At 28.5% G+C, this 23,903-nt stretch overlaps 9 protein-coding genes across 11 annotated transcripts; 3 read left to right on the top strand and 6 right to left on the bottom strand.

The window, feature by feature from the left end:
* Positions 1-264: 264 nt before the first annotated feature.
* Positions 265-3,554, bottom strand: OCT59_011384 (uncharacterized protein). Its single transcript, XM_066136464.1, has 7 exons — positions 2,895-3,554; positions 2,644-2,813; positions 2,182-2,532; positions 1,665-2,101; positions 1,373-1,581; positions 574-1,285; positions 265-480 (listed from the first exon to the last, which is right to left on the bottom strand). The coding sequence occupies exons 1-7, from the start codon at positions 3,014-3,016 to the stop codon at positions 436-438; spliced, it is 2,046 nt and encodes a 681-aa protein (XP_066001083.1). The 5' UTR covers positions 3,017-3,554; the 3' UTR covers positions 265-435.
* Positions 3,332-5,944, top strand: OCT59_011383 (uncharacterized protein). Its single transcript, XM_066136463.1, has 7 exons — positions 3,332-3,389; positions 3,496-3,757; positions 3,915-4,057; positions 4,140-4,433; positions 4,548-4,638; positions 4,717-4,963; positions 5,035-5,944. Exons 2-7 carry the CDS (start codon positions 3,528-3,530, stop codon positions 5,434-5,436), a joined length of 1,407 nt encoding a protein of 468 aa, XP_066001082.1. The 5' UTR covers positions 3,332-3,389; positions 3,496-3,527; the 3' UTR covers positions 5,437-5,944.
* Positions 5,520-7,491, bottom strand: OCT59_011382 (uncharacterized protein; the record flags this gene model as incomplete). Its single annotated transcript, XM_025317732.2, has 10 exons — positions 5,520-5,935; positions 6,008-6,098; positions 6,177-6,269; positions 6,352-6,542; positions 6,625-6,776; positions 6,842-6,928; positions 7,011-7,096; positions 7,183-7,270; positions 7,346-7,382; positions 7,489-7,491. The coding sequence occupies 10 exons, from the start codon at positions 7,489-7,491 to the stop codon at positions 5,846-5,848; spliced, it is 918 nt and encodes a 305-aa protein (XP_025177725.1). The 3' UTR covers positions 5,520-5,845.
* Positions 7,492-7,711: 220 nt separating this feature from the next.
* Positions 7,712-9,487, top strand: OCT59_011381 (uncharacterized protein). The gene is made up of 8 exons (XM_025317731.2): positions 7,712-7,899; positions 7,982-8,048; positions 8,124-8,261; positions 8,333-8,390; positions 8,456-8,595; positions 8,691-8,756; positions 8,847-9,033; positions 9,102-9,487. Exons 1-8 carry the CDS (start codon positions 7,781-7,783, stop codon positions 9,419-9,421), a joined length of 1,095 nt encoding a protein of 364 aa, XP_025177724.1. The 5' UTR covers positions 7,712-7,780; the 3' UTR covers positions 9,422-9,487.
* Positions 9,488-9,589: 102 nt separating this feature from the next.
* On the bottom strand, positions 9,590-10,164 carry OCT59_011380 (uncharacterized protein; the record flags this gene model as incomplete). Its single annotated transcript, XM_066136462.1, has 3 exons — positions 9,590-9,777; positions 10,002-10,018; positions 10,154-10,164. 3 exons carry the CDS (start codon positions 10,162-10,164, stop codon positions 9,590-9,592), a joined length of 216 nt encoding a protein of 71 aa, XP_066001081.1.
* A 4,237-nt stretch (positions 10,165-14,401) lies between these two features.
* Positions 14,402-15,978, top strand: OCT59_011379 (uncharacterized protein; the record flags this gene model as incomplete). The annotated part of the gene is made up of 2 exons (XM_025323508.2): positions 14,402-14,479; positions 14,583-15,978. The coding sequence occupies exon 2, from the start codon at positions 14,590-14,592 to the stop codon at positions 15,976-15,978; it is 1,389 nt and encodes a 462-aa protein (XP_025177723.1). The 5' UTR covers positions 14,402-14,479; positions 14,583-14,589.
* Positions 15,979-16,045: 67 nt separating this feature from the next.
* Positions 16,046-17,104, bottom strand: OCT59_011378. Of its 2 annotated transcripts, XM_025317730.2 has the most exons (4): positions 16,993-17,104; positions 16,815-16,912; positions 16,645-16,744; positions 16,046-16,573 (listed from the first exon to the last, which is right to left on the bottom strand). In XM_025317730.2, exons 1-4 carry the CDS (start codon positions 17,050-17,052, stop codon positions 16,265-16,267), a joined length of 567 nt encoding a protein of 188 aa, XP_025177722.1. In that variant the 5' UTR covers positions 17,053-17,104; the 3' UTR covers positions 16,046-16,264. The 2 variants fall into 2 exon arrangements, with proteins under 2 accessions (XP_025177722.1, XP_066001080.1); XM_066136461.1 differs by having other exon boundaries at positions 16,815-17,104.
* On the bottom strand, positions 17,092-17,837 carry OCT59_011377 (uncharacterized protein). The gene is made up of 3 exons (XM_025317729.2): positions 17,701-17,837; positions 17,500-17,617; positions 17,092-17,428 (listed from the first exon to the last, which is right to left on the bottom strand). The coding sequence occupies exons 1-3, from the start codon at positions 17,813-17,815 to the stop codon at positions 17,260-17,262; spliced, it is 402 nt and encodes a 133-aa protein (XP_025177721.1). The 5' UTR covers positions 17,816-17,837; the 3' UTR covers positions 17,092-17,259.
* A 105-nt stretch (positions 17,838-17,942) lies between these two features.
* OCT59_011376 (uncharacterized protein) lies at positions 17,943-22,991 on the bottom strand (the record flags this gene model as incomplete). 2 transcript variants are annotated; one of them, XM_025317728.2, is made up of 12 exons in its annotated part: positions 22,868-22,991; positions 22,520-22,797; positions 22,311-22,402; positions 22,144-22,209; positions 21,774-22,074; positions 21,449-21,690; positions 20,456-21,366; positions 20,193-20,375; positions 19,702-20,103; positions 19,572-19,628; positions 18,468-19,514; positions 17,943-18,378 (listed from the first exon to the last, which is right to left on the bottom strand). In XM_025317728.2, exons 1-12 carry the CDS (start codon positions 22,878-22,880, stop codon positions 18,305-18,307), a joined length of 3,666 nt encoding a protein of 1,221 aa, XP_025177720.1. In that variant the 5' UTR covers positions 22,881-22,991. The 2 variants fall into 2 exon arrangements, with proteins under 2 accessions (XP_025177720.1, XP_066001079.1); XM_066136460.1 differs by having other exon boundaries at positions 18,305-18,378; positions 22,520-22,991.
* Positions 22,992-23,903: the final 912 nt, after the last annotated feature.

Below are 23,903 nucleotides of genomic sequence, written 5' to 3'. Positions count from 1 at the left end.
TAAAATTACTCAATAAAGCAAATTACGCAATACTGTATCTCTAGAATATTACAGTATTTCAAGATTGTTCCAGATGTTGATAAGATTCCTAATATATTTAGAATAAATAATTTATTCAACTTCCTTTAAATTCCTAAATTATTGCCATATTAGTATATCATCAACATAGCAAATTATTAATGTTATCATTCAAAATATACGACATTATTATTTTAAAAAGAAAAAAAAAATTCAAAATAATTCAAAATAATTCAAAAATCATATAGTAATCAAAGAACAATTTTGCTCTAGATTTTCTTTATTTCAAAGTTTTAAGTTTTTTTTTTTATTTTCTTTTAAAAGATTTTCCTGTAGTTAAAACTAAAATAATATTAAATAATTATTTCAAAAAAAGAAAAAATAAATAACACTTATTGGAAAGTATTGGCCATTTCTTTAGTGGGCCTTCTTCTTGTCCTTTTTATCTTTCTTATCCTTTTTCTACCAAAGTAAATAATAAATTTTAGATATACATTTATTTATTTATTCTTAATAATTTATTGCACAGTTATAAAATCTAAAATAATATTTTACCTTTGTCTTCGGTTTTTCGACCTTTTTAACTTCTTTAACTGATTCTTTTTCCGTTTCTTTTTCCTTCTCTTTTTCCTTCTCTTTTTCCTTCTCTTTCTGCTTGCCTTTATCTAATTTTTTCTTTACATCCTTTTCTTCTTTTGGTTTTACTTTCTCAGCTTTCTCTTTTTTCTCTTCAGAAGATTCCTTTGATTTCTTGGCTTTCTTGGCTTTCTTTTCAGATTTTGATGTTTCTTTTTCTTCATCCTCTTCAGTTTTCTTACGTTTTTTTGAAACTTTTTCTTTCGGCTCAATAACATTTGTTGATGTAGCTACTGTATGATCAGATGCTTTCTTCTTTTTCTTTTCTTTTTTGTCCTTATCCTTACCTTCCTTAGCTTTTATTTTTTTAGGTGGTTGTTCCTTTTTTTGCTCAGCCTCCAGTTTTTGTTTCTTCGCCTTCTTTTTCTTGCTTTTATCCTTTGATTTGTCATCGCTTGGTTTGTCATCGCTTGATTCATCACTTGATTCATTATCACTTGATTTATCGTCTTCTTCAGACTCTTCTTCGCTAGTCGCATCCTCACTTTCTTCCTCAGCAGATATATCTTCAGCTTTACGTTTTATGCCAACAGTACTGACTTCGGCTGATTTACTAGAACCTGCTACACCATATTCAGCTGATTTACTAGAGCCAGCTACGTCAGCGGAGGGATTATACGTAGGTGCAGTTCTATATTATTTCCGAGATCAAAGAAAAAAAATTTTTATATTATCATCATTATGATAGGAAATCACACTACTACGTAAAAAAACTTACGAAACAAGCTTGAGGTCAGTCTTTTGTTTTTTCCCTTTATCTTTTTCTGTTTTTGTTCCAGAATCACCATTACGTCCTTCTAAGATTCGTATTCTTTTTTCAATCTGTTTACGATTTGAATGGCCCATTTCTGCTTGTACATCCTTTTCTTCTGATAAAGCATCAAAACGAGTTGCAAGTGAAGATTTTGTGGCGACCAGCCTAGCTACCTATTACGTAAAAAATTGTAATAATAAAATCATTAAAATTAATTTATTATATTGAATAAATTTAATGTTTATTCATTATATACCTTGCCTTTATTTTTAGGAGCTGCTTGACCAACCAAACTAGCATGGTAAATTAAGCCATATTTAGGCGTATTATTTTTTGTTTTTAAAGCTCTGAAAAGAGCCTTTTCTGCACCTAAAATCTGTACAGTACTAGCTGGATGTTTGGCAAGATTAAGCAGACTTCCCGAATGTGCAATCAATCTGGCACCAACCAATTCGCCTACTATAGTTGTCAAATTTGGTGCAATCGCCAGCATCCGATTTTTAAGGTATTCGTAAAGTTCTGCACGGTATTCAGTTAAGTTGATTACTTGTTCGCATCCCATTATAATATTATCAATATCTTCTCTTGAAATTTCGGATCCCATGGATATTTCGGCTGCTTCTTTCAATTCCTTTTCTAAATCTTCTGGAAGTATTTCTGAAAGATCTGTTGTCTGTGCATTAGATCTGAATCCTATCAATATACATGTATCAGATAATTTCAAAATTAATAATTAATGATCGCAAGTACATTCCAACGTAGAATCTACGTACCCATAGTTTTAATTACTTTTGCATATGCCAAATTATCAACCACAATTTTTGACATTTCTGGAAAATGCCAACCATACCATTCTTTAACTCTCATCGCGTAAGTATTTAATTCTTTATCCAAATCATCTAACAAACCAATTGCTTGAATGATCATATTATCAACTTTATCCGGTGAAAATTTCAATTTATGGCGAGACAAGGAATGAGAAAGACCCAAAGACATCTGACTTATATCATCAGATTTTATGCCGGTAATTAATGAATCAAGCTGTTGTTTAATTCCTCGATATAGTTCAACGACAGTTTCGTTAGATATAACCTGAATACCAAATTTTTTGCTAATAGTGGCACCTATAGATTATTTTATTACAAATATGAAGAAAATAAGATTATTTTGACGCGTAAGTAATTACTATAACCGATAAATTTCATCAATTATAAAAATTCGATTTAAATTATTACCAATTTTTGGTTCCATAACAGCAAGCTTTTCGCTTGATACCTCTATTTTTTCAAAAGATTCTTTCAAAAACTTTTTCAAATCTTTTGAAAGTTTCCCCTCTAAGAGATCACTAACTGAGGCTACTGCTTCACTCATGTTTTCGAACTTTTGGAAATCAACAAGTTTTACGCTTAATAATATGAATTAATTAATATAGTGAATATACTACAGGTCACGAAATCCACAACTTTAAACTTTGAAAAATACGTACGTTTTCTTGGCCGCCTCCGGTGTTTCAAAATCTTTCCATAGTTCATCTGGTTCTCTTAATTTACCTTCTTTTAACACTTCAAACAGCGCGTAGCCGGCTGCTGTTTCGAAAAGAACGAGCATTAATATTATTCTTAGAAGTGCCTCTAGAAAAAAAATGGGCAATAATATGCAGAATATGAAGAATATGAAACAGAACAGAATTAATGAAATAGTAGTATTCACGACAAAAAAAAAATTAATTTTTCAATCATCACTAGATGAGATTATACAGAATTACAGATTGACCGTCTTCTTTATCATCACATAAAAATTAAACAATAATATTGTAATAAAATAATCTGAAAATTAAGATAAAGAATGGCCCGGCTGGCGTAATCGGATAACGCACCAGACTTCTAATGAATGTAAAATTCAGTTGGGTATCTGGGGATTGCGGGTTCGAGTCCCGCGTCGGGTACAAGACGGATTCATTTTTTTTTCGAATAAGAAAATTGTATTATATCACGAAAATTATTTTATTTCACGAAAACCGTTTTACTCAATAATCTTTTCGAATCTTGCTTTTTAACGAGTCTATATTTTTCCTTTTTCTTTTTTAGATTTTTTGATAACTAAAAGTTTTTTTCCAAAAATGAGTAGCTCTTCTAACGCTCCCACTGAAGAAAATACAAATATGTCGTCATCGGCAAACATTACCCCACAAATCCACTATGAACTTTTACCTCAGAGTGCTCTATTACCAGAAGAGAATCTCTCACTTCCAGATACAATTAGACTTTTAACTGAAGAAGGAACTAAAGCTTTTAAATTGAAGGATTACGAAACGGCAGTGCTTAAATACGAAGAAGCTTCTCAACTTGCGTATGTATCTGATGCTTTTATAAGACTTTATGACTTTTGACGCGTAATCTGAAGAAATAATAATGAAACACTAATAAAATAAAAGATAAAGTCAATTTAAAAAGAATTCTTTTTATATTAATTGTCGATACTTAAAAAAAAATTCTCTCTCCTCAAGCGAACTGCACTATGGTAATTCGGAAGAATTTGCCGATGCTCTTTTTAATTACGGAAAAGCGTTAATTGAAAATTCAATATTTCAAACCTCTGTACTCGGGGACAATTCATTAGAAAAACGAATTGCGTTAGAAATTCAAGAAGGTTAAAGATAATCTTTTCGTATCGCCCTTTTTATTGTAACATTTTTTTAAAAAATTCTTTTTATTCGTCAATTATTGTATAGATGAGCTTCAGCATAATAATTCTCATATTTATTTCGAAGGAGAACCTAGTTTTGAAGATGAAATGGTAGAAGAGCTAACTGAAGAGAGTTTAGAGAAAGAAATTAACAATAATGATGGTGAAAGTCATGCCGAAACAACAAATGAATCACAAACAGATCAAGATAGTGATTTAAATGTGGCAAATGATGTTTTGATTATTGCTCGAGATATCTATTTGGATGTTGGCACTGAGAGATCAAAAGCGAGCCTTGGAGAAGTATTCATGAAATTGGGAGATATTTCCCTTGAACAAGGTAAAAAAAGTTATGGATAGTAACTAAATAAATTTTTTTATTAAAAAAAAAAAATATTTAATTAATTAAATAAAAATTTTTTTTAAAAAAAATTAATATATAAAATTAACTTAGAAAACTTCGATCAAGCAGTAGTTGACTATAGAGAAGCAGTAAAAGTAAAATCAGAAAGATTATCAGATGATAATATGGAATTAACAGAAGCATATCCTTTTACCTCAAGATTTCATTAGTTTTACTTTAACACAAAAAATGTGATTATATCCTTGACCTTTTAAAATACTCATTGGAGATTGGCTTTAGCTTTATCTGCAAGCACCGATAAAAGCCAAATTGACCAAGCTATCGAACATGTTGAACGAGCTATGGAAGTCTTAAACAAATGTAAAAAGAATTTGTTAGAAAAATTAGCATCAGTTCAAGAAACTTATGGTAAAGGGAAGCAAGTGGCTAAAAGTGATGATAACACAGAAGACATTGAGAAAAAATTGAATGAAATTGATCAATTTCTTATAGAAATGGAAGCCAAGGTATCACTTCTTTATTTATCTATTTAATTTCATCATTTTAAATTTTATTAACCTATTTCCTTCCGAAAAAGATCGAAGAGTTAAATACTGCAAAAATCAATCGTGACAAAGAAGTACCGACACCTAGCGAAATAGCACTTGCTGAATATGTTAAAATGTTAACCCCTTCAGCTGAATCTGGTAGTACTACAAACGCCGGATCTTCATCAATAACATCTAATGTACCCATAAATGATATAACATCTTTAATCAAAAGAAAAGTTGTTGAAGATATAAAGAGCATCGATGAAAATTTAACAAATACTACTACAAATGAAAATAGTGTAACAAACACAATGATGGATGAAGGAGAAGAAAAGAAGCGTAAGGTAGAAAATTTAATTGATGAGACAACTAGTGAAGGGAGTGGGGAAGGAAGATCTGGAGAAAATGATGAATCTAGTCCAAATAAGAAAGTAAGATTGTCAGGATGATAATATTACCTTATCTCTTTAATCTCTAAAGCATTGATTTTGTACCTATTTGTAAAGAATATGGTCTCTGATAATAATATTTTACATTACCAATAATCGCCAAAATTTTATTGAAAGAATGAATTTTGCACTTATCTATTATTTTCTTTATAATTGGTATTAGAACTTAATATGATAGAGCTATTATAATACAATCAATATACATAGGTTCAAATATTTTAATTTTATCATCATTATTCGTGGTGCCTTGGGGTGTGGTATGGGCTATTTAGTAATATTATATAACATTTATTATATTAATTATATCTAGCATTAGTGTTTTATCGCTTTTTTTTACACTTTATAATTTACATAATATAAATATAACCTAATCAATTATTATAAAAAGAGATTTATAATATACTTGCCTTTATTTAGCAACGCAATACCATTTTAATAATAAATTATCAGTACCAACTACAAATTTATCACCATCAGGACTCCAAGATATGCAAGAAACCTTATATTCAAAAAAAAAATAAACTTTAGTATTTATCATAGTTTTACCCATTTAAAACGGAAATCTAGTTACCGTTTCTTTATGTTCTTCAATGGTATCTACAACTTGTGTTTTCTCATTCTTTTCAGGAAGTTGCCATAATTTAATTTTACAATCAGTTGACCTAATATAATAATAAAATAATAAATAAAATTTTTTTAACATTAAATAATTCGTGTAAAAAGACTTTATTTTTACTTACCCGCTTACGAAATGTTTATTATCACTAGCAGCCGCAACACACATAACGTATCCTTCATGTCCAGTACATTTTGATATTTGATTACCATGTTTTCTATAAAATTTATCCAAATCTTAAATAATATACCAAACAAATAAATATAATATACTACATTAAGCGAAATTATGATATTTACACATCATAAATGTTGATGGTCTCGTCATCAGAACCAGAAATTAGATGTTTTCCATCTGGAGTAAAATCCAAACAACGTATAGGATTTCCCGAATGTCCAGTCAATTTGTGAAGAACTTTTGCACTTTCCACGTCAAACAAATAAATTTTGTCGTTATCAGTACCAAGTGCCAAAATCTTATTATCAGGACTCTTTTAATTACATCATAAATTTTTTCATTAAGAATAATTGATTCTGTAAATTTTCCATTTTAAATAAAATAAATAAGGATACAAAGCGGCAACATAGTCCATATTTTCCCTCGGATGTATAAGTTGCAACGATTTCTTCTAGATTAGAATCTTTTCTGAGATCAATAGTTCCATGCTGTGAAGCAGTAGCAAAGTAATTTCCATCTTTATTATATTGACCACAACAAACTTCTCCTATAATGTAAAAAACTGTTTAGTTTTTTTTTGCAAGTAAATAAAAATTTAATATAAGTTATTACCTGGCTTGGTCTCTATGTCGTTTATCAGGTTGCCTTCTAATATGTCCCACCTTTTAATAGTATTATCGAACGAAATTGATATGAGGACTATATGCAAAAAGATTAGAAATAAATTAATGATAGAAAAAGATAAAATAAAAGTAACAATAGTAATCTCTGTTTTACTTACCTTTACCTGTTGGATTTATATCTAAACCGGTAACAGCTAATATATGACCCTCGAGAGTACGATAATGTTCTCCAGATTGCGCTTCCCTGATTCAAGTATTCTTTAGAGTCATATATATATACACATACACATACATCCATTTTTTTTTTGCGACAATAAAAAAGATGCAAACCAGATTTTAATCTCATTATCCAAACCTCCAGAAGCGACCACATTACCACTTGGTGACCAACGAACCGACCATATTTGTGATTTATGTGCTACATTAATATAAATTAAAAAGAAATACCTGTGAATTAGGGGAATAAAGTATAAATATTTTCTATTTAATTTACCTTTTGGTTTTTCAACGAAGGATATAAATTGTAAACTCTATAATAATGAAATAAAAAGATTTAGATAAAGGGGAAAAAATATTGATAGAGATAGAAAATAACGTTTGTAAAGCAAAGAAAAAACCTAGATAAAAACTACTCGCCATTATTGAAATGCGTCTTTATTAAATACGAAAAAAAGAAGAAAGATTTGGTAATTTGAAAACAATTGAAAATCTAAAATTCGAGAATCGAGAGTGCGGATCGATTTTGATTGCAGATCGGTCGGATTTTGAGATCGATTAGATAACCAAATTTAGTTACGAACTTAACCCACGTGTATGACTTCTACACTATAAGGTCCCACTTCTAAAGAAAAAAATATTCAAATAACAAATAAGTTATCTTCTTTATATATTATTATTTCTCTGTTAGTATATTCGTTTATAAAAGCAGATGGAAAATGTGGATCTAACATTTAGCCAACAAATAGATTCGATAGATACAAAACTCGTTCAACTTCTTAACGAACGTGCTCGTGTATCTTTGAATTTAGAGAAGGCAAAAGAAGGAAGGTCCGTCAATGAAAAGTTTTAAGCCAATTGCACCAACATTAATTGTATTAAAAGCTATCAATTTTGATTTTGTTTATTACAGTTATGAAGATAATGAAAATAATGAAAATGTCTATGTTTCCGGAAAGGAAAACCAAATTTTTGATAGAGTTAGTTTATTAATAATTTATTAAAAACGTTTATTGTATTATAGTTACTAACTAAATAATTTGACCAAAAAAAAGATTCATCGTCTCAATAATGGTCCGCTTTCATCAGAATCTCTTGTTTCTATCTACAAAGAGATTATATCTGCTTCAGTCTCATCACAGAAAGATTTATCTATTGCTTACTTTGGACCACTAGGATCATATACGCACCAAGTATGTTGTTGTTCTATTTGAAATATTCGTTATTTTGTTTGTTTTGTCCATTAATCGTAATTAATTTATAGGCGGCAATTGTAAGATTTGGGGACAGTATAAATTATCTCCCAAAGTCCACCATAAATGGTACATATTAAAATTAAAATTTTATGATATAGTTTTTAAGCTAATTTAATTATTACATTATAAAGATATCTTTGATTCTGTGGAAAAGGGTCATACTACTTACGGTATTGTACCTTTTGAGAACTCAACATATGGATCAGTAGTTACAACCTTAGATAGATTCATATCTTGTAAAACACATATACTGGCCGAGACGTATTTGAGGGTATTCACTTTAGATATTTGTTATTAATCTAGTAAATCTCTTCAGTTTGACTAATGTGGTAAAATAATTTTTATAACTATATTTGTATTCTTAAGATAAGTCATTGTCTCCTTTCAAAATCCAAATTCTCTTCTATAAATAAGGTGTATAGTCACCCACAGGTATGCTAATCAAATGATTACTTAAGAGTATGTTATCTAAGAAATATTATAATCATTTTATGTTTTTAGCAATTGTTTATTTTCACTTAGGGGTTTGGACAGTGTCAGAAGTACCTTGACTCACATCTTAAAGAAGCTCAGCGCATTGATGCATTATCCACAAGCAAAGCTGCAGAAATTGCTGCTTCAGAACCCTATTCTGCCGCAATTGCCAGTATAACATGTGCTGAATTATATGGATTGGAAGTACTAGGGAAGGATATACAAGATGCAAAAAGTAATAAAATTGACATGTTCTTAATTTTTGATATTGTTTCTTGCATTAACAATTCTTCAAAAAATTAGATAATGTCACGCGATTCTTCATCCTCGGATCTTCTTCTGAAAAACCAAGTGGTAATGATAAAACTTTCATTCTTTTTACAGTAGATCACCAACGACCTGGAGCGTTATGTGATGGTTTAAGCGTTTTTAAAGATCACGGTATCAATCTATTGAAGATTGATTCGCGTCCTTCTTCGCAACAACCTTGGCATTATGTGTTCTTTGTTGAATTACAAGGACACAAGGAAGATGAAGTGGTGCAGAAAGCATTAAATAAAATCAATGAATTTTGTTTGGACGTAAAAATATTAGGAAGTTATCCTGATCAAAGGCCCTCTTAACACATCATTTTTTGATAGCTTTAAAAAAAAAGTATTATTTATTCTAAATAAAACACATTTTAATATACATTTCGTTATAATCACGTGAGAATAAGAAATGATGAAAATAATTCGTTTAAAGATCAGCTAAAGCAATGCATCTATTAAGGGTAACGACATGTTATGCAATTAAATTGCGTACGGCGTATTTACTGATTCTGATTGTTGAAAACAATCAAGATTGCATCTTCTATTAGTCGGTCTGGATTCACGACCATCGCCAAGAAGGACTTCATGAACTTGCTGAAGTTGATCGATTTCAGAAAGTTCATCCGAGAACTTTTGCAGGAGGAGCTGCGTAAATCTACGTCCAAAACCTTCATCAAAATCAGAAAATACTGTGTAATGAGCTTGGCATTCAATGATAAAATATTTAATTCAAAAAAAAATTCTTAGAAAAAATATATGAATAAATTTCAATTTTGTGACTTCATGAAGCAAAAAAAGTTTAACTCGGATTATATTCTTCAAAAGGTTATTATTCTTTAAACCACTTGATATATTCAGTCCAATTTACAGAAGACTTAAAACTTTCACTTACTTTTTTCAGTTGGTCTTCTGGAGGAAATTGAGAATAAGATATTATTTTAATTTTATGTAATTATTTGAAAGCTAATTATTTATCATTATATATGTAATTTATATAATATATAAATAATATAATTATTATACAATAACTTATTAAAGAAATACATCACCTTCATATATTAAGTCATCGGCAAATTAAACCTAATTAAAATAAAATTTCAAACAAATTTTACACCTAAATCCTAATAGAGATTTTTAAAATATAAGATAAAGTTTATTTCAAAAATACCAATCTAATAGACAAACCAAAGTAAAAAAGATTAAGCTTATTATATAATGACATAATAATTAATATTTAAATACAAAAAAAAGCAATATGTTTAAAGAGATATATTATAACTCTTTCTGAATACATTATAGGTAGAAATTTTAATATACTTTTAATTTAAGATTGCTGAAGAAACTGTTTTGGAAAGTTAGTGAAATGCCAAAATAATGAAACTTTGTCAAAACTATATGAAAGTCTTATTAAAAAATTGGTGAAACTTTAAACTTGATGAAACTTATTATAAATGGCAAAACTGCCAAAACTTTACCAAAACTATAATAAAACTATAATAAAATCTTAGTAAAACTAATCGTAGGATTTTGGAGAAATTTAGGTAAACAATCTTACTTTTAACTGGTATTTTTTGTAATAAAACATTTGAGTAAAAAAATATAAAAATTAATTTATCATCTAATATCAGAATTTAAAAAAGTAGTATTTTACCTAATTAGTAATTTTAATCCTTTACTTCCTATATGATTAAATTCTAATTAGTTAAAACATATATATATATAATAAATATATTTATTATATTATATATAATATAAAATAGAATTATACAATTATTTTCATATCTAGTGATCCAATTTAAATATTTTTTTGTAATTTATTTATAACTTTCTTTAAGCTATACAATATAAAAAAAAAATTCATTAAAATTAATTTACTAAATGTTAAAATAATTGCAAAAAACTTTTATTAATAAATTATTATATATGATATAATATTTATAATGGGTATCTTTACAAACTCTATAATTGAGATTAGGATTGAGATAGGGATTAAGATTAGCTTGAGATTAGAATTAACATTTCAATTTTAATTCACATAAAATTCAGATTAGGATTACATCTGCTAGTTAAATTTGTTAATGCTGGCCAAATTGTTAATGCAAACTAAAATTTGTGTAATACTAAAATAAAATTTTTACTTTTTCATTTATAAGTAAAAATCCAATCACACTTTGCATATTTCAATTATAATCCTTAATTTTATTCATTGAGTAAGATTGAAATTTCATATATAATTTTAATTATGATTAGCTTGAAATTGAAATTAATCTCAATCATGTTTTTTGTGAAATCAAATTAGTCCTAATTTCAATCCCAATCTCAATCACGATTACTGTAAAGACGCCTAATATAAAATATAATTATACAACTATTTTTATATTTAGTAATCCAATTTAAATAATTTTTTTTAAAAGGGACTCTTCCTTATAGATCTTATTTTCAAAAATTTATATGAAAAAACAGAAATACAGTCAAACCTTGATATAGCGAACCCTTGATATAGTGAATTTTTCAGACAACTATAATAAATTTCCCCTCGCTATAACGAATTAACCAATCAAATCTCTTAAAATCTTCGCTATAACCTTATAGCGAAGTTGAAGTCTGGACCCTAGAGTTCGTTATAACAAGGGTTGACTGTAGTTTTTTGCAAAAAGTGTATAGGAAAAGTTAATGCAAATAAAAAAATATTAATATATTTGAAGAGTTTACACATTTAACTATTCAATTATATCAATAGTAGATATAACTATTGAATATTTTACTGAGAAAATTAAGAAAGAAGTTATTGTACAACTTTACATTTCAGAAGTAATGGTCTTTTTACAATAAGATATCAAAAAAATACTGAAAATATTTTTGTTTAAATAAAACTACCTTCTGTTAAACCTCCAATTATAAAAATGTAAAAGAAAATAATAATATTTTTGAAGTATTGTTGAATTACTGCTGAAGTTGTTTGAAAATAAAGCTATTACCATCATTGCTCTTAAGGCTTTTAAACAATTCTATTTAAATATTAGATAATCAGAATCAATAAATTTAGCTAATAGGAGAAGTAGCAAATATGAACTTTACTTTGGATAATGATGACAATTGAATAATCCATCAATTGATAAATCAGATTTAACAAATATAATAATTTCTAATAATATAATATATCAATTATAAATAGTATAATATTCCATAAAGGAGCTATTTACATTTTCTCAAATTCCATTAAGATATAAATGCAAAAAGGAAAAATAAACTTAGTAAAAAGCTAAAACTGCTGATTTTTTTATTAATAAAATCTTTTTAGAATAGAAAATACTGTATTTGCAGAACTATTTAAATGATTTAAGAATAAGTGAATCAGTATCCAATATAAAATCAATTCTTATAAAAAAGAATAAAAAAACATAAAGAGTCAAAAATACTAAAAAGGAGTCTAAGATACTAAGTACATAATAACAAAATATTAACCAATAAAGACCAACCTTAGTTTATATCAATGATATTATAATATATAATATTTATTCAACTTGATTGAAAGTTTATTAAGATAAGATTATCTCTATTAAAATTATTTGGCAAAAAAGTATAATACAATTAAATTCAAATTGAAAATGTTTGAAGTATGTAAGTGTATTTGAAATAATAACTAATATCTGGATAAATCACTAGAAATATTCCAGTAAGATAATATTCAGTTATCTGGTTTAAAAAAAAAGAAAGAGATTTCAAGAATTCAAGTAGCTCTCTTTAATATACTGGACTTAATAACAGCTATTTCATTATTTTTTAACAATTAAACCCATCCAACTTTATTGATGATAAATAGTTTTAAAGTCTTTAAAGTTATTACTATAAAGAATCATAAGTATAAATTCGTATTTATCTTGAAAAATAGAAAGATTTCAACAATCTTATAAGAAAGAATTATAAACTTAATGGCAAGAATTTAGATTTATATTACTATGCTTCTTTTTGATTCATTAGAAAATCTAAAAATTAGTCAAAAATTAAAGACTTTTCCAAAGACTTTGATAATTTTTAAAAGAATTTTAATTTTAAGGATAAAGTTACAGGTACTAATAAGATTCCCATTAACTTTTATAAGTAGCAAAAATAAGATATTAAGAAGAAAAATAACATAAAAGAACCTTTCAAATTAAATAAGAAAAAAAAAGGTTCTATAATCTTTAAGTGAAAACTATATAAGGAAGTAATCAAATTAAAGAATGCTAAAAAAGTTAATAAATAGGATGTAATATCTGAAAGGCTGAACAGTCTATTTATTAAAGAGTTATTTTTTTTTCTAGATTAGATATTGGATTTTAATTTTTATTTGTTTTACGCCTAATATATCTGTAATATTGTTATTATTTAAATAAATAAAGAAAATATCAATTTTATTTTCTAAAAACTATATTAACTATTAAGAAATAAATTTGTAGTTAAAAAAACTCTATATTGTAAATATACTAAATTTTATTTAATATTTTTATAAAGTTTTTTTATAACTATTACAATTTGTTCATTTATTTCAAAATAAGCTTTCAAATATTTTTTTCATATCAGCTATAGATTTGAAGTTGAAAAAGCAATCCAAAGTTATATTTTTTAAATTTCAATAGTTTTATAAAGTTTTTATTTAAAGTTTAGCAAAAAATATATATATATTTATATTGATATATTGTGCTATTAGTATAAGGTTTCTGTGAAATTTTCTTCCCAAAAATTTTGGTCTAATAATTGTTGAAAAGAGTTCTCAATTCTAAGATTCAATATTATTTTATAATAATATTAGCATTAATTTTTATAAATGTATTATATATATTATTAAATAAATTATCTAAATAAATTAATTAATAAATTATTATATTATTGATTTTTTTTAAGTTTAATTATTATTTATTATCCAATTTTTATTACTTAATTTATTAGAAAACTATTATTTGTGCTATAAAAATTGCAATTTTTGCATTAGAATTTTGGGATTAAATATCATGTAATTAAAAAACTAACCAATCAATTTGGGTCAAAATTTATATTTTAATAGATTTAATATTATACTATTTATATTTGAAATTTCACTTTAAAATGAGAGTTGTTTTTTGCAGGGTATTATATACATGGAGAGATATAGCAAAATGTAATTTTAGGTATGTTTTTTTATTATCCAATAATAAAATAAGCAGATTTTGCATTTAATCCACGTGAATAAACATGTTTGATCCATTTTAGGATATAATAGTGCACTCATTTTACCAAACATATAAATTTAGTTTGATTTAATTTTTTCCCACAACTCTCTTTTCTCAAACTTTTTTTCGAGTTTTGATAACATAAATAATAAATAGTGAAAGAAACTCTAAAAAACTTCACGTAAGTTTGTATTCAAAGACCTTTTTTACGCGGCATAAAAACGCGCGAAATGACATTCACTGCGCCACTATTAATGATATTCATTTTTTGTGTTTCAAAATAGATAAAGGATGGAATCAGATACGAATTCAGTAATTTCTGTGGAACATGAATCAATTCCAACCACACCGGTTCAAACAAACGCGGCAGAAGTTACTGGGGACGAAATTATCATCGGTTATAAATATTACGTAAGATTAGAGAATTATGCGGATTCCGAAGACGAAATCCAATATCGTATTGGAGAAGTTTTATCGAATCGAGTAAATTATGAAGGAAATCGAGAATATTATATTCATTTTATTGATTTTAATAAAAGACTTGATGAATGGGTACCAGAAGATCGGATAGATACAAACGCAACTGTTATTATTGAGAAACCAAAATTAGCAACACCAAAGAGATTAAACATATCTTTAGAAGATCCATCAACACCACCACCAAAAGCTTCATCATTGTTAAGAGAAATGGGTTACTCAACACCGCCCGTAACGATACCAGCATATGAGTCACCCGGAAGTATTACAAGTGCAACATCAACATTTAATGAAGAAAGAACAAAAGGAGAAGCAGTTGGAGCAATGAGTTGTAGGCCGAATAAAAGACGTGTTAAAAATTTGCAAGAAATTCATTTTGGAGAATTTTGTATAGAAACCTGGTACTTTTCGCCATATCCGGAAGAATTTAATGATTCACCAATAATTTATATTTGTGAATTTTGTTTAAGTTATTTTATAAGTGAATTTCAGTTACGTCGTCATGTTAGTAAGTGCACTATAATGCATCCACCAGGAAATGAAATTTATAGAGATGATGAAATATCATTTTTTGAAATTGATGGAGCTCGACAATCAACATATTGCCAAAATTTATGTTTGTTATCGAAGTTATTTCTTGATCACAAAAGTCTTACCTATGATCTATTGCCTTTTCTTTTTTATATTATGTGTAAACAAGATCAATATGGTTATCATATTATCGGATATTTTTCAAAAGAGAAAAATTACACTTTAAATAATTTAGCTTGCATTTTAACAATTCCTCCTTATCAGCGTAAAGGTTATGGTAGATTATTAATTTCATTCTCATATGAATTATCAAAAATTGAGGGTAGAATTGGATCACCCGAAAGACCCTTATCAGATTTAGGATTATTATCTTATCAACAATATTGGTATGAAACCATTCTGGAAGTTTTGTGGGATACAAAAGAAATTGGTGATGATTACATTACTATAGACGAAATTACTGCTAAAACAAGTATAACTCAATCCGATGTACTTTTTACTTTATATGAATCTGGTATTTGTGTTTATCAAGGTCAAGTTTGTATTAGATTAACTGAAGCTATGTTAGATACAAGTTTAAATTCTATATCAAAAAAACGTAGGATCAATATTGAAAATTTAAAATGGTCTCCTCCCCATTTTACTGCAAATCAACTTAGGTATAAAAATTAAATGAGAGGAAGAGAAATTTGGGAAGGAAAAAGTGAAGAAAATAATTTTGAATAAATAAAAAAACCTGTTAACATTTGAGCAATTATCTATTTATTGATTGAATTATTATATATTTAATGGATCTTTAGTAGTGGTCCTATTCGAGATTTTTAATTACTTTTTAATTTTACATCTCGTATTAATCTAAAATTATTTATCTCAATTAAATAAATAATCATTACTATCATTGCATCCTACTAGATAACAATAAAAAAAAAATTGATCTCTGTTAAAAACTTATACATAATTAATCTTCACCGGCTGGCACTTCTTCTTCAAGATATTTTACTAATTTAACTCTCATTTCAGTTTGATCATCACCACGTAATATATCACTTATAAAATTTGCTTCAATTTGCATTTGCACCATCTCCAATGATCCTCTTAATACTCCACATAATATATTTGAATACCATAATTCATCTGCTGCTCCATCATCCGGTAATTCAACAAATTCTGCTAATGGATTTTCCTCAAAAATTAACGAAAATTCTTTATTATTCGATGACCAATTCGTTACCGTTGGTGTAATATTTAAAAAAATTTTAAATCCAATCTAATAAGAAGTAAATTCAACCAATTTAATAAGATTTCTTTTACGATTTTAGGAAGATATATTATATATACCTTGGAAATTACTTCGGCTGTTTCACGAAAATCTGCACAACGTCCTAAACTTGCTCTGGCAAGAAAATCTTCGATTAATCGAACTCCTATATTATATCCCCTAATTAAACAAAAAAATTAATTGAATTATTTAGAGTTGAAACTAAAAGAAATTATCTTGACATAGATACATTTTTTCTAACTGCTTATTCACTTCTTGATAATCCTCATAATCCTTAACAAGTTGAGCTACGACTGAACCGTAAGTTAAAGTAAATAGTTCAGCATTCTATTTAGTTATATTTTGTTAGTATTAATATAGCTTTTTATAAAATACAGGAAAAAAAACTTATTTCCGGAAACGTTTACAATTTTCTCTACACGATTCTTCCACACTTCATCGCCTATTTGTTTATATTGCTTATTCATAATATTAAACGTTTAATAATTTAACAGTTCAAAGAAAAATAAGGTAAATTAACAATATTTAAATTTTGAGCAATTTTATTGGCTTTTGCGTTACTTTTTTGATTAGCGGAACCCTATTTAGAAGGTGAGGCGAAGTTCGACTTGACACACGTGCACATATTTGTCAGTTTTCGATTATATTTATAAAAATAATTATATGTTTTATTCCTATTCTTCGGAAATAGCATCATGTGGAACAACGCCCTGATTTTCCGTTAAACTACCTTCGACAATATAGGTATAAGGTCCTGATTTACGCTTCTCCGTTACTTCATATGCCAAAAATAAATTACATCTTGGACAATGTAATCTATATTGTTTTTCATATCCATCGGATCTAATTGCACGCTTGTTAAATATTTTATTAGGAAACACTAAGGAAAAAGAATTTTTTTATATTTAACAAACCTTTTTAGAATAACTGGATTTGGCGCTTCAACCGCATTTAATTTATAAACCCTCTTTCCATTAGAAATAATATAAGCCCTGTCTGTTGTACGTCGCGGTAATCTTTCTAAACGTGCATCTAAATTTAACGAAAGCTTTTTCTTAAAAAACCGTGTTTTTATTAAGTAAAACTCTAAACAAACGAAATACTATTTTTTTTACCTATAACCAATATAAATTCACTACACAAGCAATAATAAACGTGAAGATGTTGTTCGGGATTTGCAACGAGTTGTTCTGAAGAAGAGACTGTTGAACTTGATACAATCTTTGGCATTATTTCTAAGGACTAAGGAATCATAGAAACAATGAATTTAGTGAAACATATTATATGTGACTTGCATAACAAAAGATGTGATATAAAATTTTGCAAACTAAATATCACTTTAAATGAACTTAATATAAATGCATGAATGGTTTGCCTTTATTTTAAAAAAGATTTGATTATTTTAATTATTTTTAAAATCGGAATCATAATAAAGTGACAAAACGATGTGAATTTTTTACAAGCTCTTTTAACATTGAAATATTGTATTGTATCGCAATAATGAAAAGAAAATTTTAAAATTTTAAAAAATCTGTAAAAATCTTACAAAATTCAAATATATGTATATAAAAAATAATAATAACAAAAAGAAAACTGAAAATAATATTTATAATTACACGGTGAAGGAAATAGAAATAAATAAATTAACCATCAAAACAAAAAAAAAACCAATAACTATATTTTTCAAAGATTAAAGGAATTTGACCTATCATTTGTTACTCAACCAACAAAATAATAATTATATATTACTTGTCTATATGGACTGTATTGTACTATTGCTAGAGCAACCATAACTAAAAGAATTAAAAACATAATATATTATAATTAACATTAAATAATAATTAATAAAAAAAAGGAATAAACAAAATATAACAAAACATACCGAATAATACTGGTACCCAGAATAAATACAACATTCTATCTTTCTTTAATCTTCTGTATTTTTCTTCATGATGTTCCATACGAGCAATTTGTTCCTCATTCAATTCACCAAAATCATAACCAACCTTACGACTAACACGTGAAGTATTAATAGAGGGTGATGGGGCACGAGGCTCTTCGAGCTCATGATGATACATTGGTACAACCGGTTGCTGAGATCCATTAAATGGCCAACTATAACCAAATTTACTAAATCCTGTGTTATCTTTCTGTTGATCAGATTGTGGTGGTTGACTTTGCCTAAGTAATCCACTCTTTTCATCCCATACAAAACTTGAAAAACCACCAGGTATTATCGTAGGGAAAGTTACTACTGGTAAAGTTGGAAATTCAATATTCATATTAAGCGATGGCATTGATGGTATGGAGGGTCTTGGGATTGATAAATTTGTGCCAAAAGTCATAGTAGAAAATTTTGGGGAAGAGAAATTTTGAAGGTTCGGTATTTGTAAATTGGGCATTTGAAGATTTGGCATTTTAATATAGGGAATATTAATCTGAGATGGTTTGCTTATATTTGGCATATGCATATGAGCAAATGTTTTTTGAAGCCAAATAGTAGAAGCAGAAGCCAAATCAGTTGCCATTTCAGAAAATGGCTGTTTAACATTCTTTTTATCGTCCTCAACCACTTCAGCATTCACGATTCCATCATCCTCATCCAAATTATTTTGTAACAAATCATTAGCAGTTATAGAATCTACCCAAGAAATGTTAGGTCTTATTTTATTTTTTTCACTACCACTGGTCTTCTCCAAATTTCTTTCCGGTCGTCTTTCACTATCCTCATTAAAGTCTTCTTCGCTGCAGCTGTCTTCATCGGATTCACCCAGTGAAGAATCTTCGGATGATGATGGTGATAATGATACTCCAGAATCGTGCAAACGATAATCATTGATAAGTGTAACAATATCATCGAAATTCCGAGAAATTGCAAGGTCAATAGCATATTGATCGTTGAAATTGGGAGTGATGTCACCAGAACCGACTACACAATTCGGAAATATTAATTCAATTCATCAAACTAAATAAACAATGTACTAACCTCTCATAAGCAATCTCACAACATCATCTTTTCCTGTCCACGCTGCATAGTGAAGGGCTAGTAAAAAGAACAAACAAATAAAATATTAGGCTAATTTTATAAATTTTCCGTTCCATAAAAAAATTCATACCAGTAAAGCCATATTTATCCTGTAAATTCAGATCAATGCCTTTATCAATCAGCACAGAGCATAATCTCGTGTAACCCAGCATAGCTGCTATATGTAACATAGTATGTTGTTGACGATTTTGTAACGAAATACTATTGTGTTCGGTCTCAAGCACATCCAATAAACCTATTGTTGTTATAATATGTGCTTCGAAATTATTTTCTCCCGTTTGAAGGGCAAGGGATGCTATATGGTTGTGCATCCCATTCATATTTCCGTTGCAATTTGAATGACCAGAATTATTATTGTTATTGTCATTGCCTCCGACAATACGCATAGCAATGTTACGAGCATCTTCTAATTTTCCAGTCATCTTCATTCCCACAACTTGCAGTGCTAATTCCATCAAAGCCCGATCAGAATCTAATAGTTTAAAAATTAATTATTTTTATCGTATGGTCATAATTTATTATAAGTAAATAAATCCTATAATATATTTAATAAAAGAATACCATCAGTGTAAGTAAAAAAGACCACTTCTTCCGAGTTATCCATCAAGGTCAATGGACATTCTTTGAAGCTTACAACAACTGGTCCTGGTGTTGGTGCCGGTGGCAAGACACAAACCAATGTATTCGGAGACCAATATTGTGTTGGAAGCGCCGGCGTTTCCCCGAAAACACAAGTAAGTCCCTCTAATAAATTGCAAATAAATTATATTGATGTTGGAAACGCCAAATAATCATTCAATATATATATATAATTAATTACAAACCAATAAAGTTGCTTCCTAAAATGGTCACTTCAACACCGCCATAAGTGGGGCCTTCGGAAGGAATCAACCTACTTATCCTTGGTAATGGGTACCCACTAATCGTGCCGTTTTGATAAATAGAATTCCCAGAAGTATTATAAAACGCCCTTCTCATCATTGAATTAGGATTATGATGCAACCGCATTGGACCTCCACCTTGATGAGACGTAAATCTGGGAGCACCAAGACTTTGATGTAATGGCGCCGTTTGATAAATAGAATTCATACTATTAATCGACGTGGGTGCCATGGACATATTCATCATAACATTTGAAGTAGCATTATTATTCACTACGGGAAAATTCACTTGTGAGCTTGAAGTAGCCAAATTAGCGCTCTGGTCAAGCTGTTGGTATGATTGATTAGGTGTGCTTGAAGTATTAGGTACATTAGATGTGATAGGTGTGATAGGCGTGATAGGTGTGACGGGCGAAATTTGTGAAATCGGAGATGTAGGAGACGAAGATGAATTAAATCCAAACGAAGGTTGAACTTGTAATTGTCGTAAATTACTGTTTTTTTCATGCTTAATCGTTGATTGTGGTGGAATCAAGCCAGAATTTTGTGTAGGTACTATAGCAACCGGGGAAGAAGGTCCCCCGCTGGGTTCTGAAGTAGAAGATGATGTAGGTTGTTCGCTAGATATGCTATTCGATAAAGATATTGCATGCCTTTCATTGACTTTGTTTTTTATAGAGTTTGTGGAATTGTTTGATGTTGTAGAAGCTCGACGATCATATTCAGCTCTCGGTCGTTTTCGTCCGACGCCAATCTTTGTTTTTGACGACTTGTGATCGTCTGTTATCATAATAGGTGGTGACATGCCGTTTGCGATAACCGTATTGGTATAATCTTTCATTACAAAATAAATGCTAGATGAAAAATTATATAATCATTTAATCAGTAATAAACCTAGTAAAATTATTGAGATTAGAATATTTTAATGATACGTACCAAAACCCGACCTTTTCATTGTGATGCCGACAATAACATGTTATTCTTGTTGGTAAGATAGTATCACCACTACTAAAATCTACAATTTCACTACAATTGAATAACAAAATTTTGCGCTGTTCTAATTGCATTGTTTTTTCATCATCTAAATCCATTGGCTTATTTGTATCATCAGCTGATGGTGCAGTACTTGAATTTACTTTCGCATTTTTATTTTCCTTTTTACGTTGTGATCTCTTTCGCTATAATAAATATGAATGACTATTTTTTTTAATCAAAATAAATCCTTAATATTACATATAAAATTATTTATTTCACACCCTACCTCACGTTGGACACAACCTAGGCAAGTGAGAACTTTTTTCGGAATATCACTCGCACAGACTACTGTAGCTTCTAAATTTAGGACCCCTTTTTCAGAAATATTCATTGCGTGATCCGGTGGATTTCTTGCATTTTTAGTTTTAAGTTTTTCTTTAGCAACCATATATTCGGGTAACCGTAAATGTGACCATAATGGTACTTTTTCTCCTTTATCTGTGACAAGCTGTAGGCATAATTTAATTTGAGTTTCCACGCGAGATTTAGCACCCGTCTGTGGGACTCCGAGAACACGAATCTGTAACCTAAATTTAGGTACAAGTTATCAATGATTACGTAATATAAAAACGAGTATTAACCGAAAAAAACCTAACCCTTTATCACTTATATCCTGCATTTGGCATGAACGATCCGATTGTGATGACGCAACACTCGTTTCTCTAAAAGAATACGTGTTAATCCTCCAAAATTACAAAAAAGTCAAAAAAAAACAATAAAAAATAAAAAAATAAAATAAAATAAAATAAAATATAGGACTAACATGCTATTATCCGATCCATTCATAAAATCTAAATAATTAACACCGCTTTGCGTAAAGCTCGTTATACCTTGCGAAAACGGCGGTGACATGAACTATTGAATGAATTAAAAAAAATCTTTATTTCTAAGACGATAATCCTTCTTTACATAATTAAATTATCGAAAAACTTTTTTACTGCAAAAATTGGCAAAATATAAAAATATAAGTACATTGTTTAGAGATTGTTGTCGGAGGTCACCTATAGTAGGCATTGTGTTAAAAACTGATTGGTGAACGTGATCTGTTTGTGCCGAAGGTTGTAGCTCTCTTGTTGGTGTTTGTTGAGGAGTTGTAAAGAAGAGAGGAGTATTTGAATCTAGTACTTCTAGCTTTGGATCCAGCAAAGTCGAAGGGTTATACAAGTTATTCATTGAAAAGTCGTCTGACGTAGGTGAATATGGAGAGTCACAATTATTTTCCTCAGAAGACGACGGCATATTATCCTGAACTAATAAAATTCGGTGTTATTTGAAAAAACAGTTCAAATAAATAAAAACTTTATTTTTGTTAATATGTACTTTTATGACGCATCTAAAACTCAAAGTTTTTATCTATTATCCAAGTGAGTTTAGCTATTATCTATTTTGAAGTATATTATTATCTTTCTTATTGTAATATTTTTTCTTTAAAAAAAAGTGTGTCAATTGGTCATCTGGCTTATTTTTTTTATTTATTTGTCGGACTTTTCTCGGTTACCTTGAAAATTTATAAGCGCATAATAAAAGGTCACAGATTCCCTTATTGAGAATGTAGCAGTCACATGGTATACAGTCTGAATTTGAGTCGTTAAAAAGAAATTCTTTTGGCAGATTGAGACTGAAATGAGGATTGACCTAGGATTTTCATTGTTTCATGCCTCCATAGTTTGAATATATATACATTTTTTTTTCTAATTAAACACAATTTACAAGGGTTACTAACATTCCCCTGAAAATCAGCGACAGAGGTTTTTAAAAGTTTCGACAAGGCTGATAAAACTTTGCGAGAATAAAACACTAGCTGCAGTGCTGCACTAAGAAAGTTTTTTTTTTTTCAAAATGCAAATAATTCCACAACTTTCCGAGCCTCGTTATTTACAAAGAAAAATTCAGATTTGGAATGATTTAGGAATTTATACCGGTATCAACTAAAATTTCTAACTTTATATGTAACCACTAATGTTTATAGTCGATCATTATCAAACGAAAAAAAAATTTCATCATTGAGATAATCTGGCTGAGACATAGATCATCAATGTATGCTAAAATTTCAAACTGGCTGAATATTTTGCAAATATTCCACCCAAAGTTTTTGGTAAACTAATAATTTCGCAAAACAACAAAACTATACTTGAAATTCTCTCTTTTTTTTAAAAAATCAAATAGTATTGTCTAAACCAAATTTTGTTGACTGATGGAAAGAGGGTGCTCATATAATTTGCTTGAATTTAAACTGAAGAAATATATTTTGATGAGCATTGGATATACTTATGTTGAATGTAAAGAGTTCTTGTTAAAACTTTATTACAAGAGAAGAAGTCATTTTAAAATGATAAAAATTGGATATTAGTATAGC

Source organism: Rhizophagus irregularis, chromosome 19 (assembly GCF_026210795.1).
Source record: "Rhizophagus irregularis chromosome 19, complete sequence".
Taxonomy (NCBI): Eukaryota; Fungi; Glomeromycota; class Glomeromycetes; order Glomerales; family Glomeraceae; genus Rhizophagus; species Rhizophagus irregularis.
This window is presented reverse-complemented; position numbering and strand designations above follow the sequence as displayed.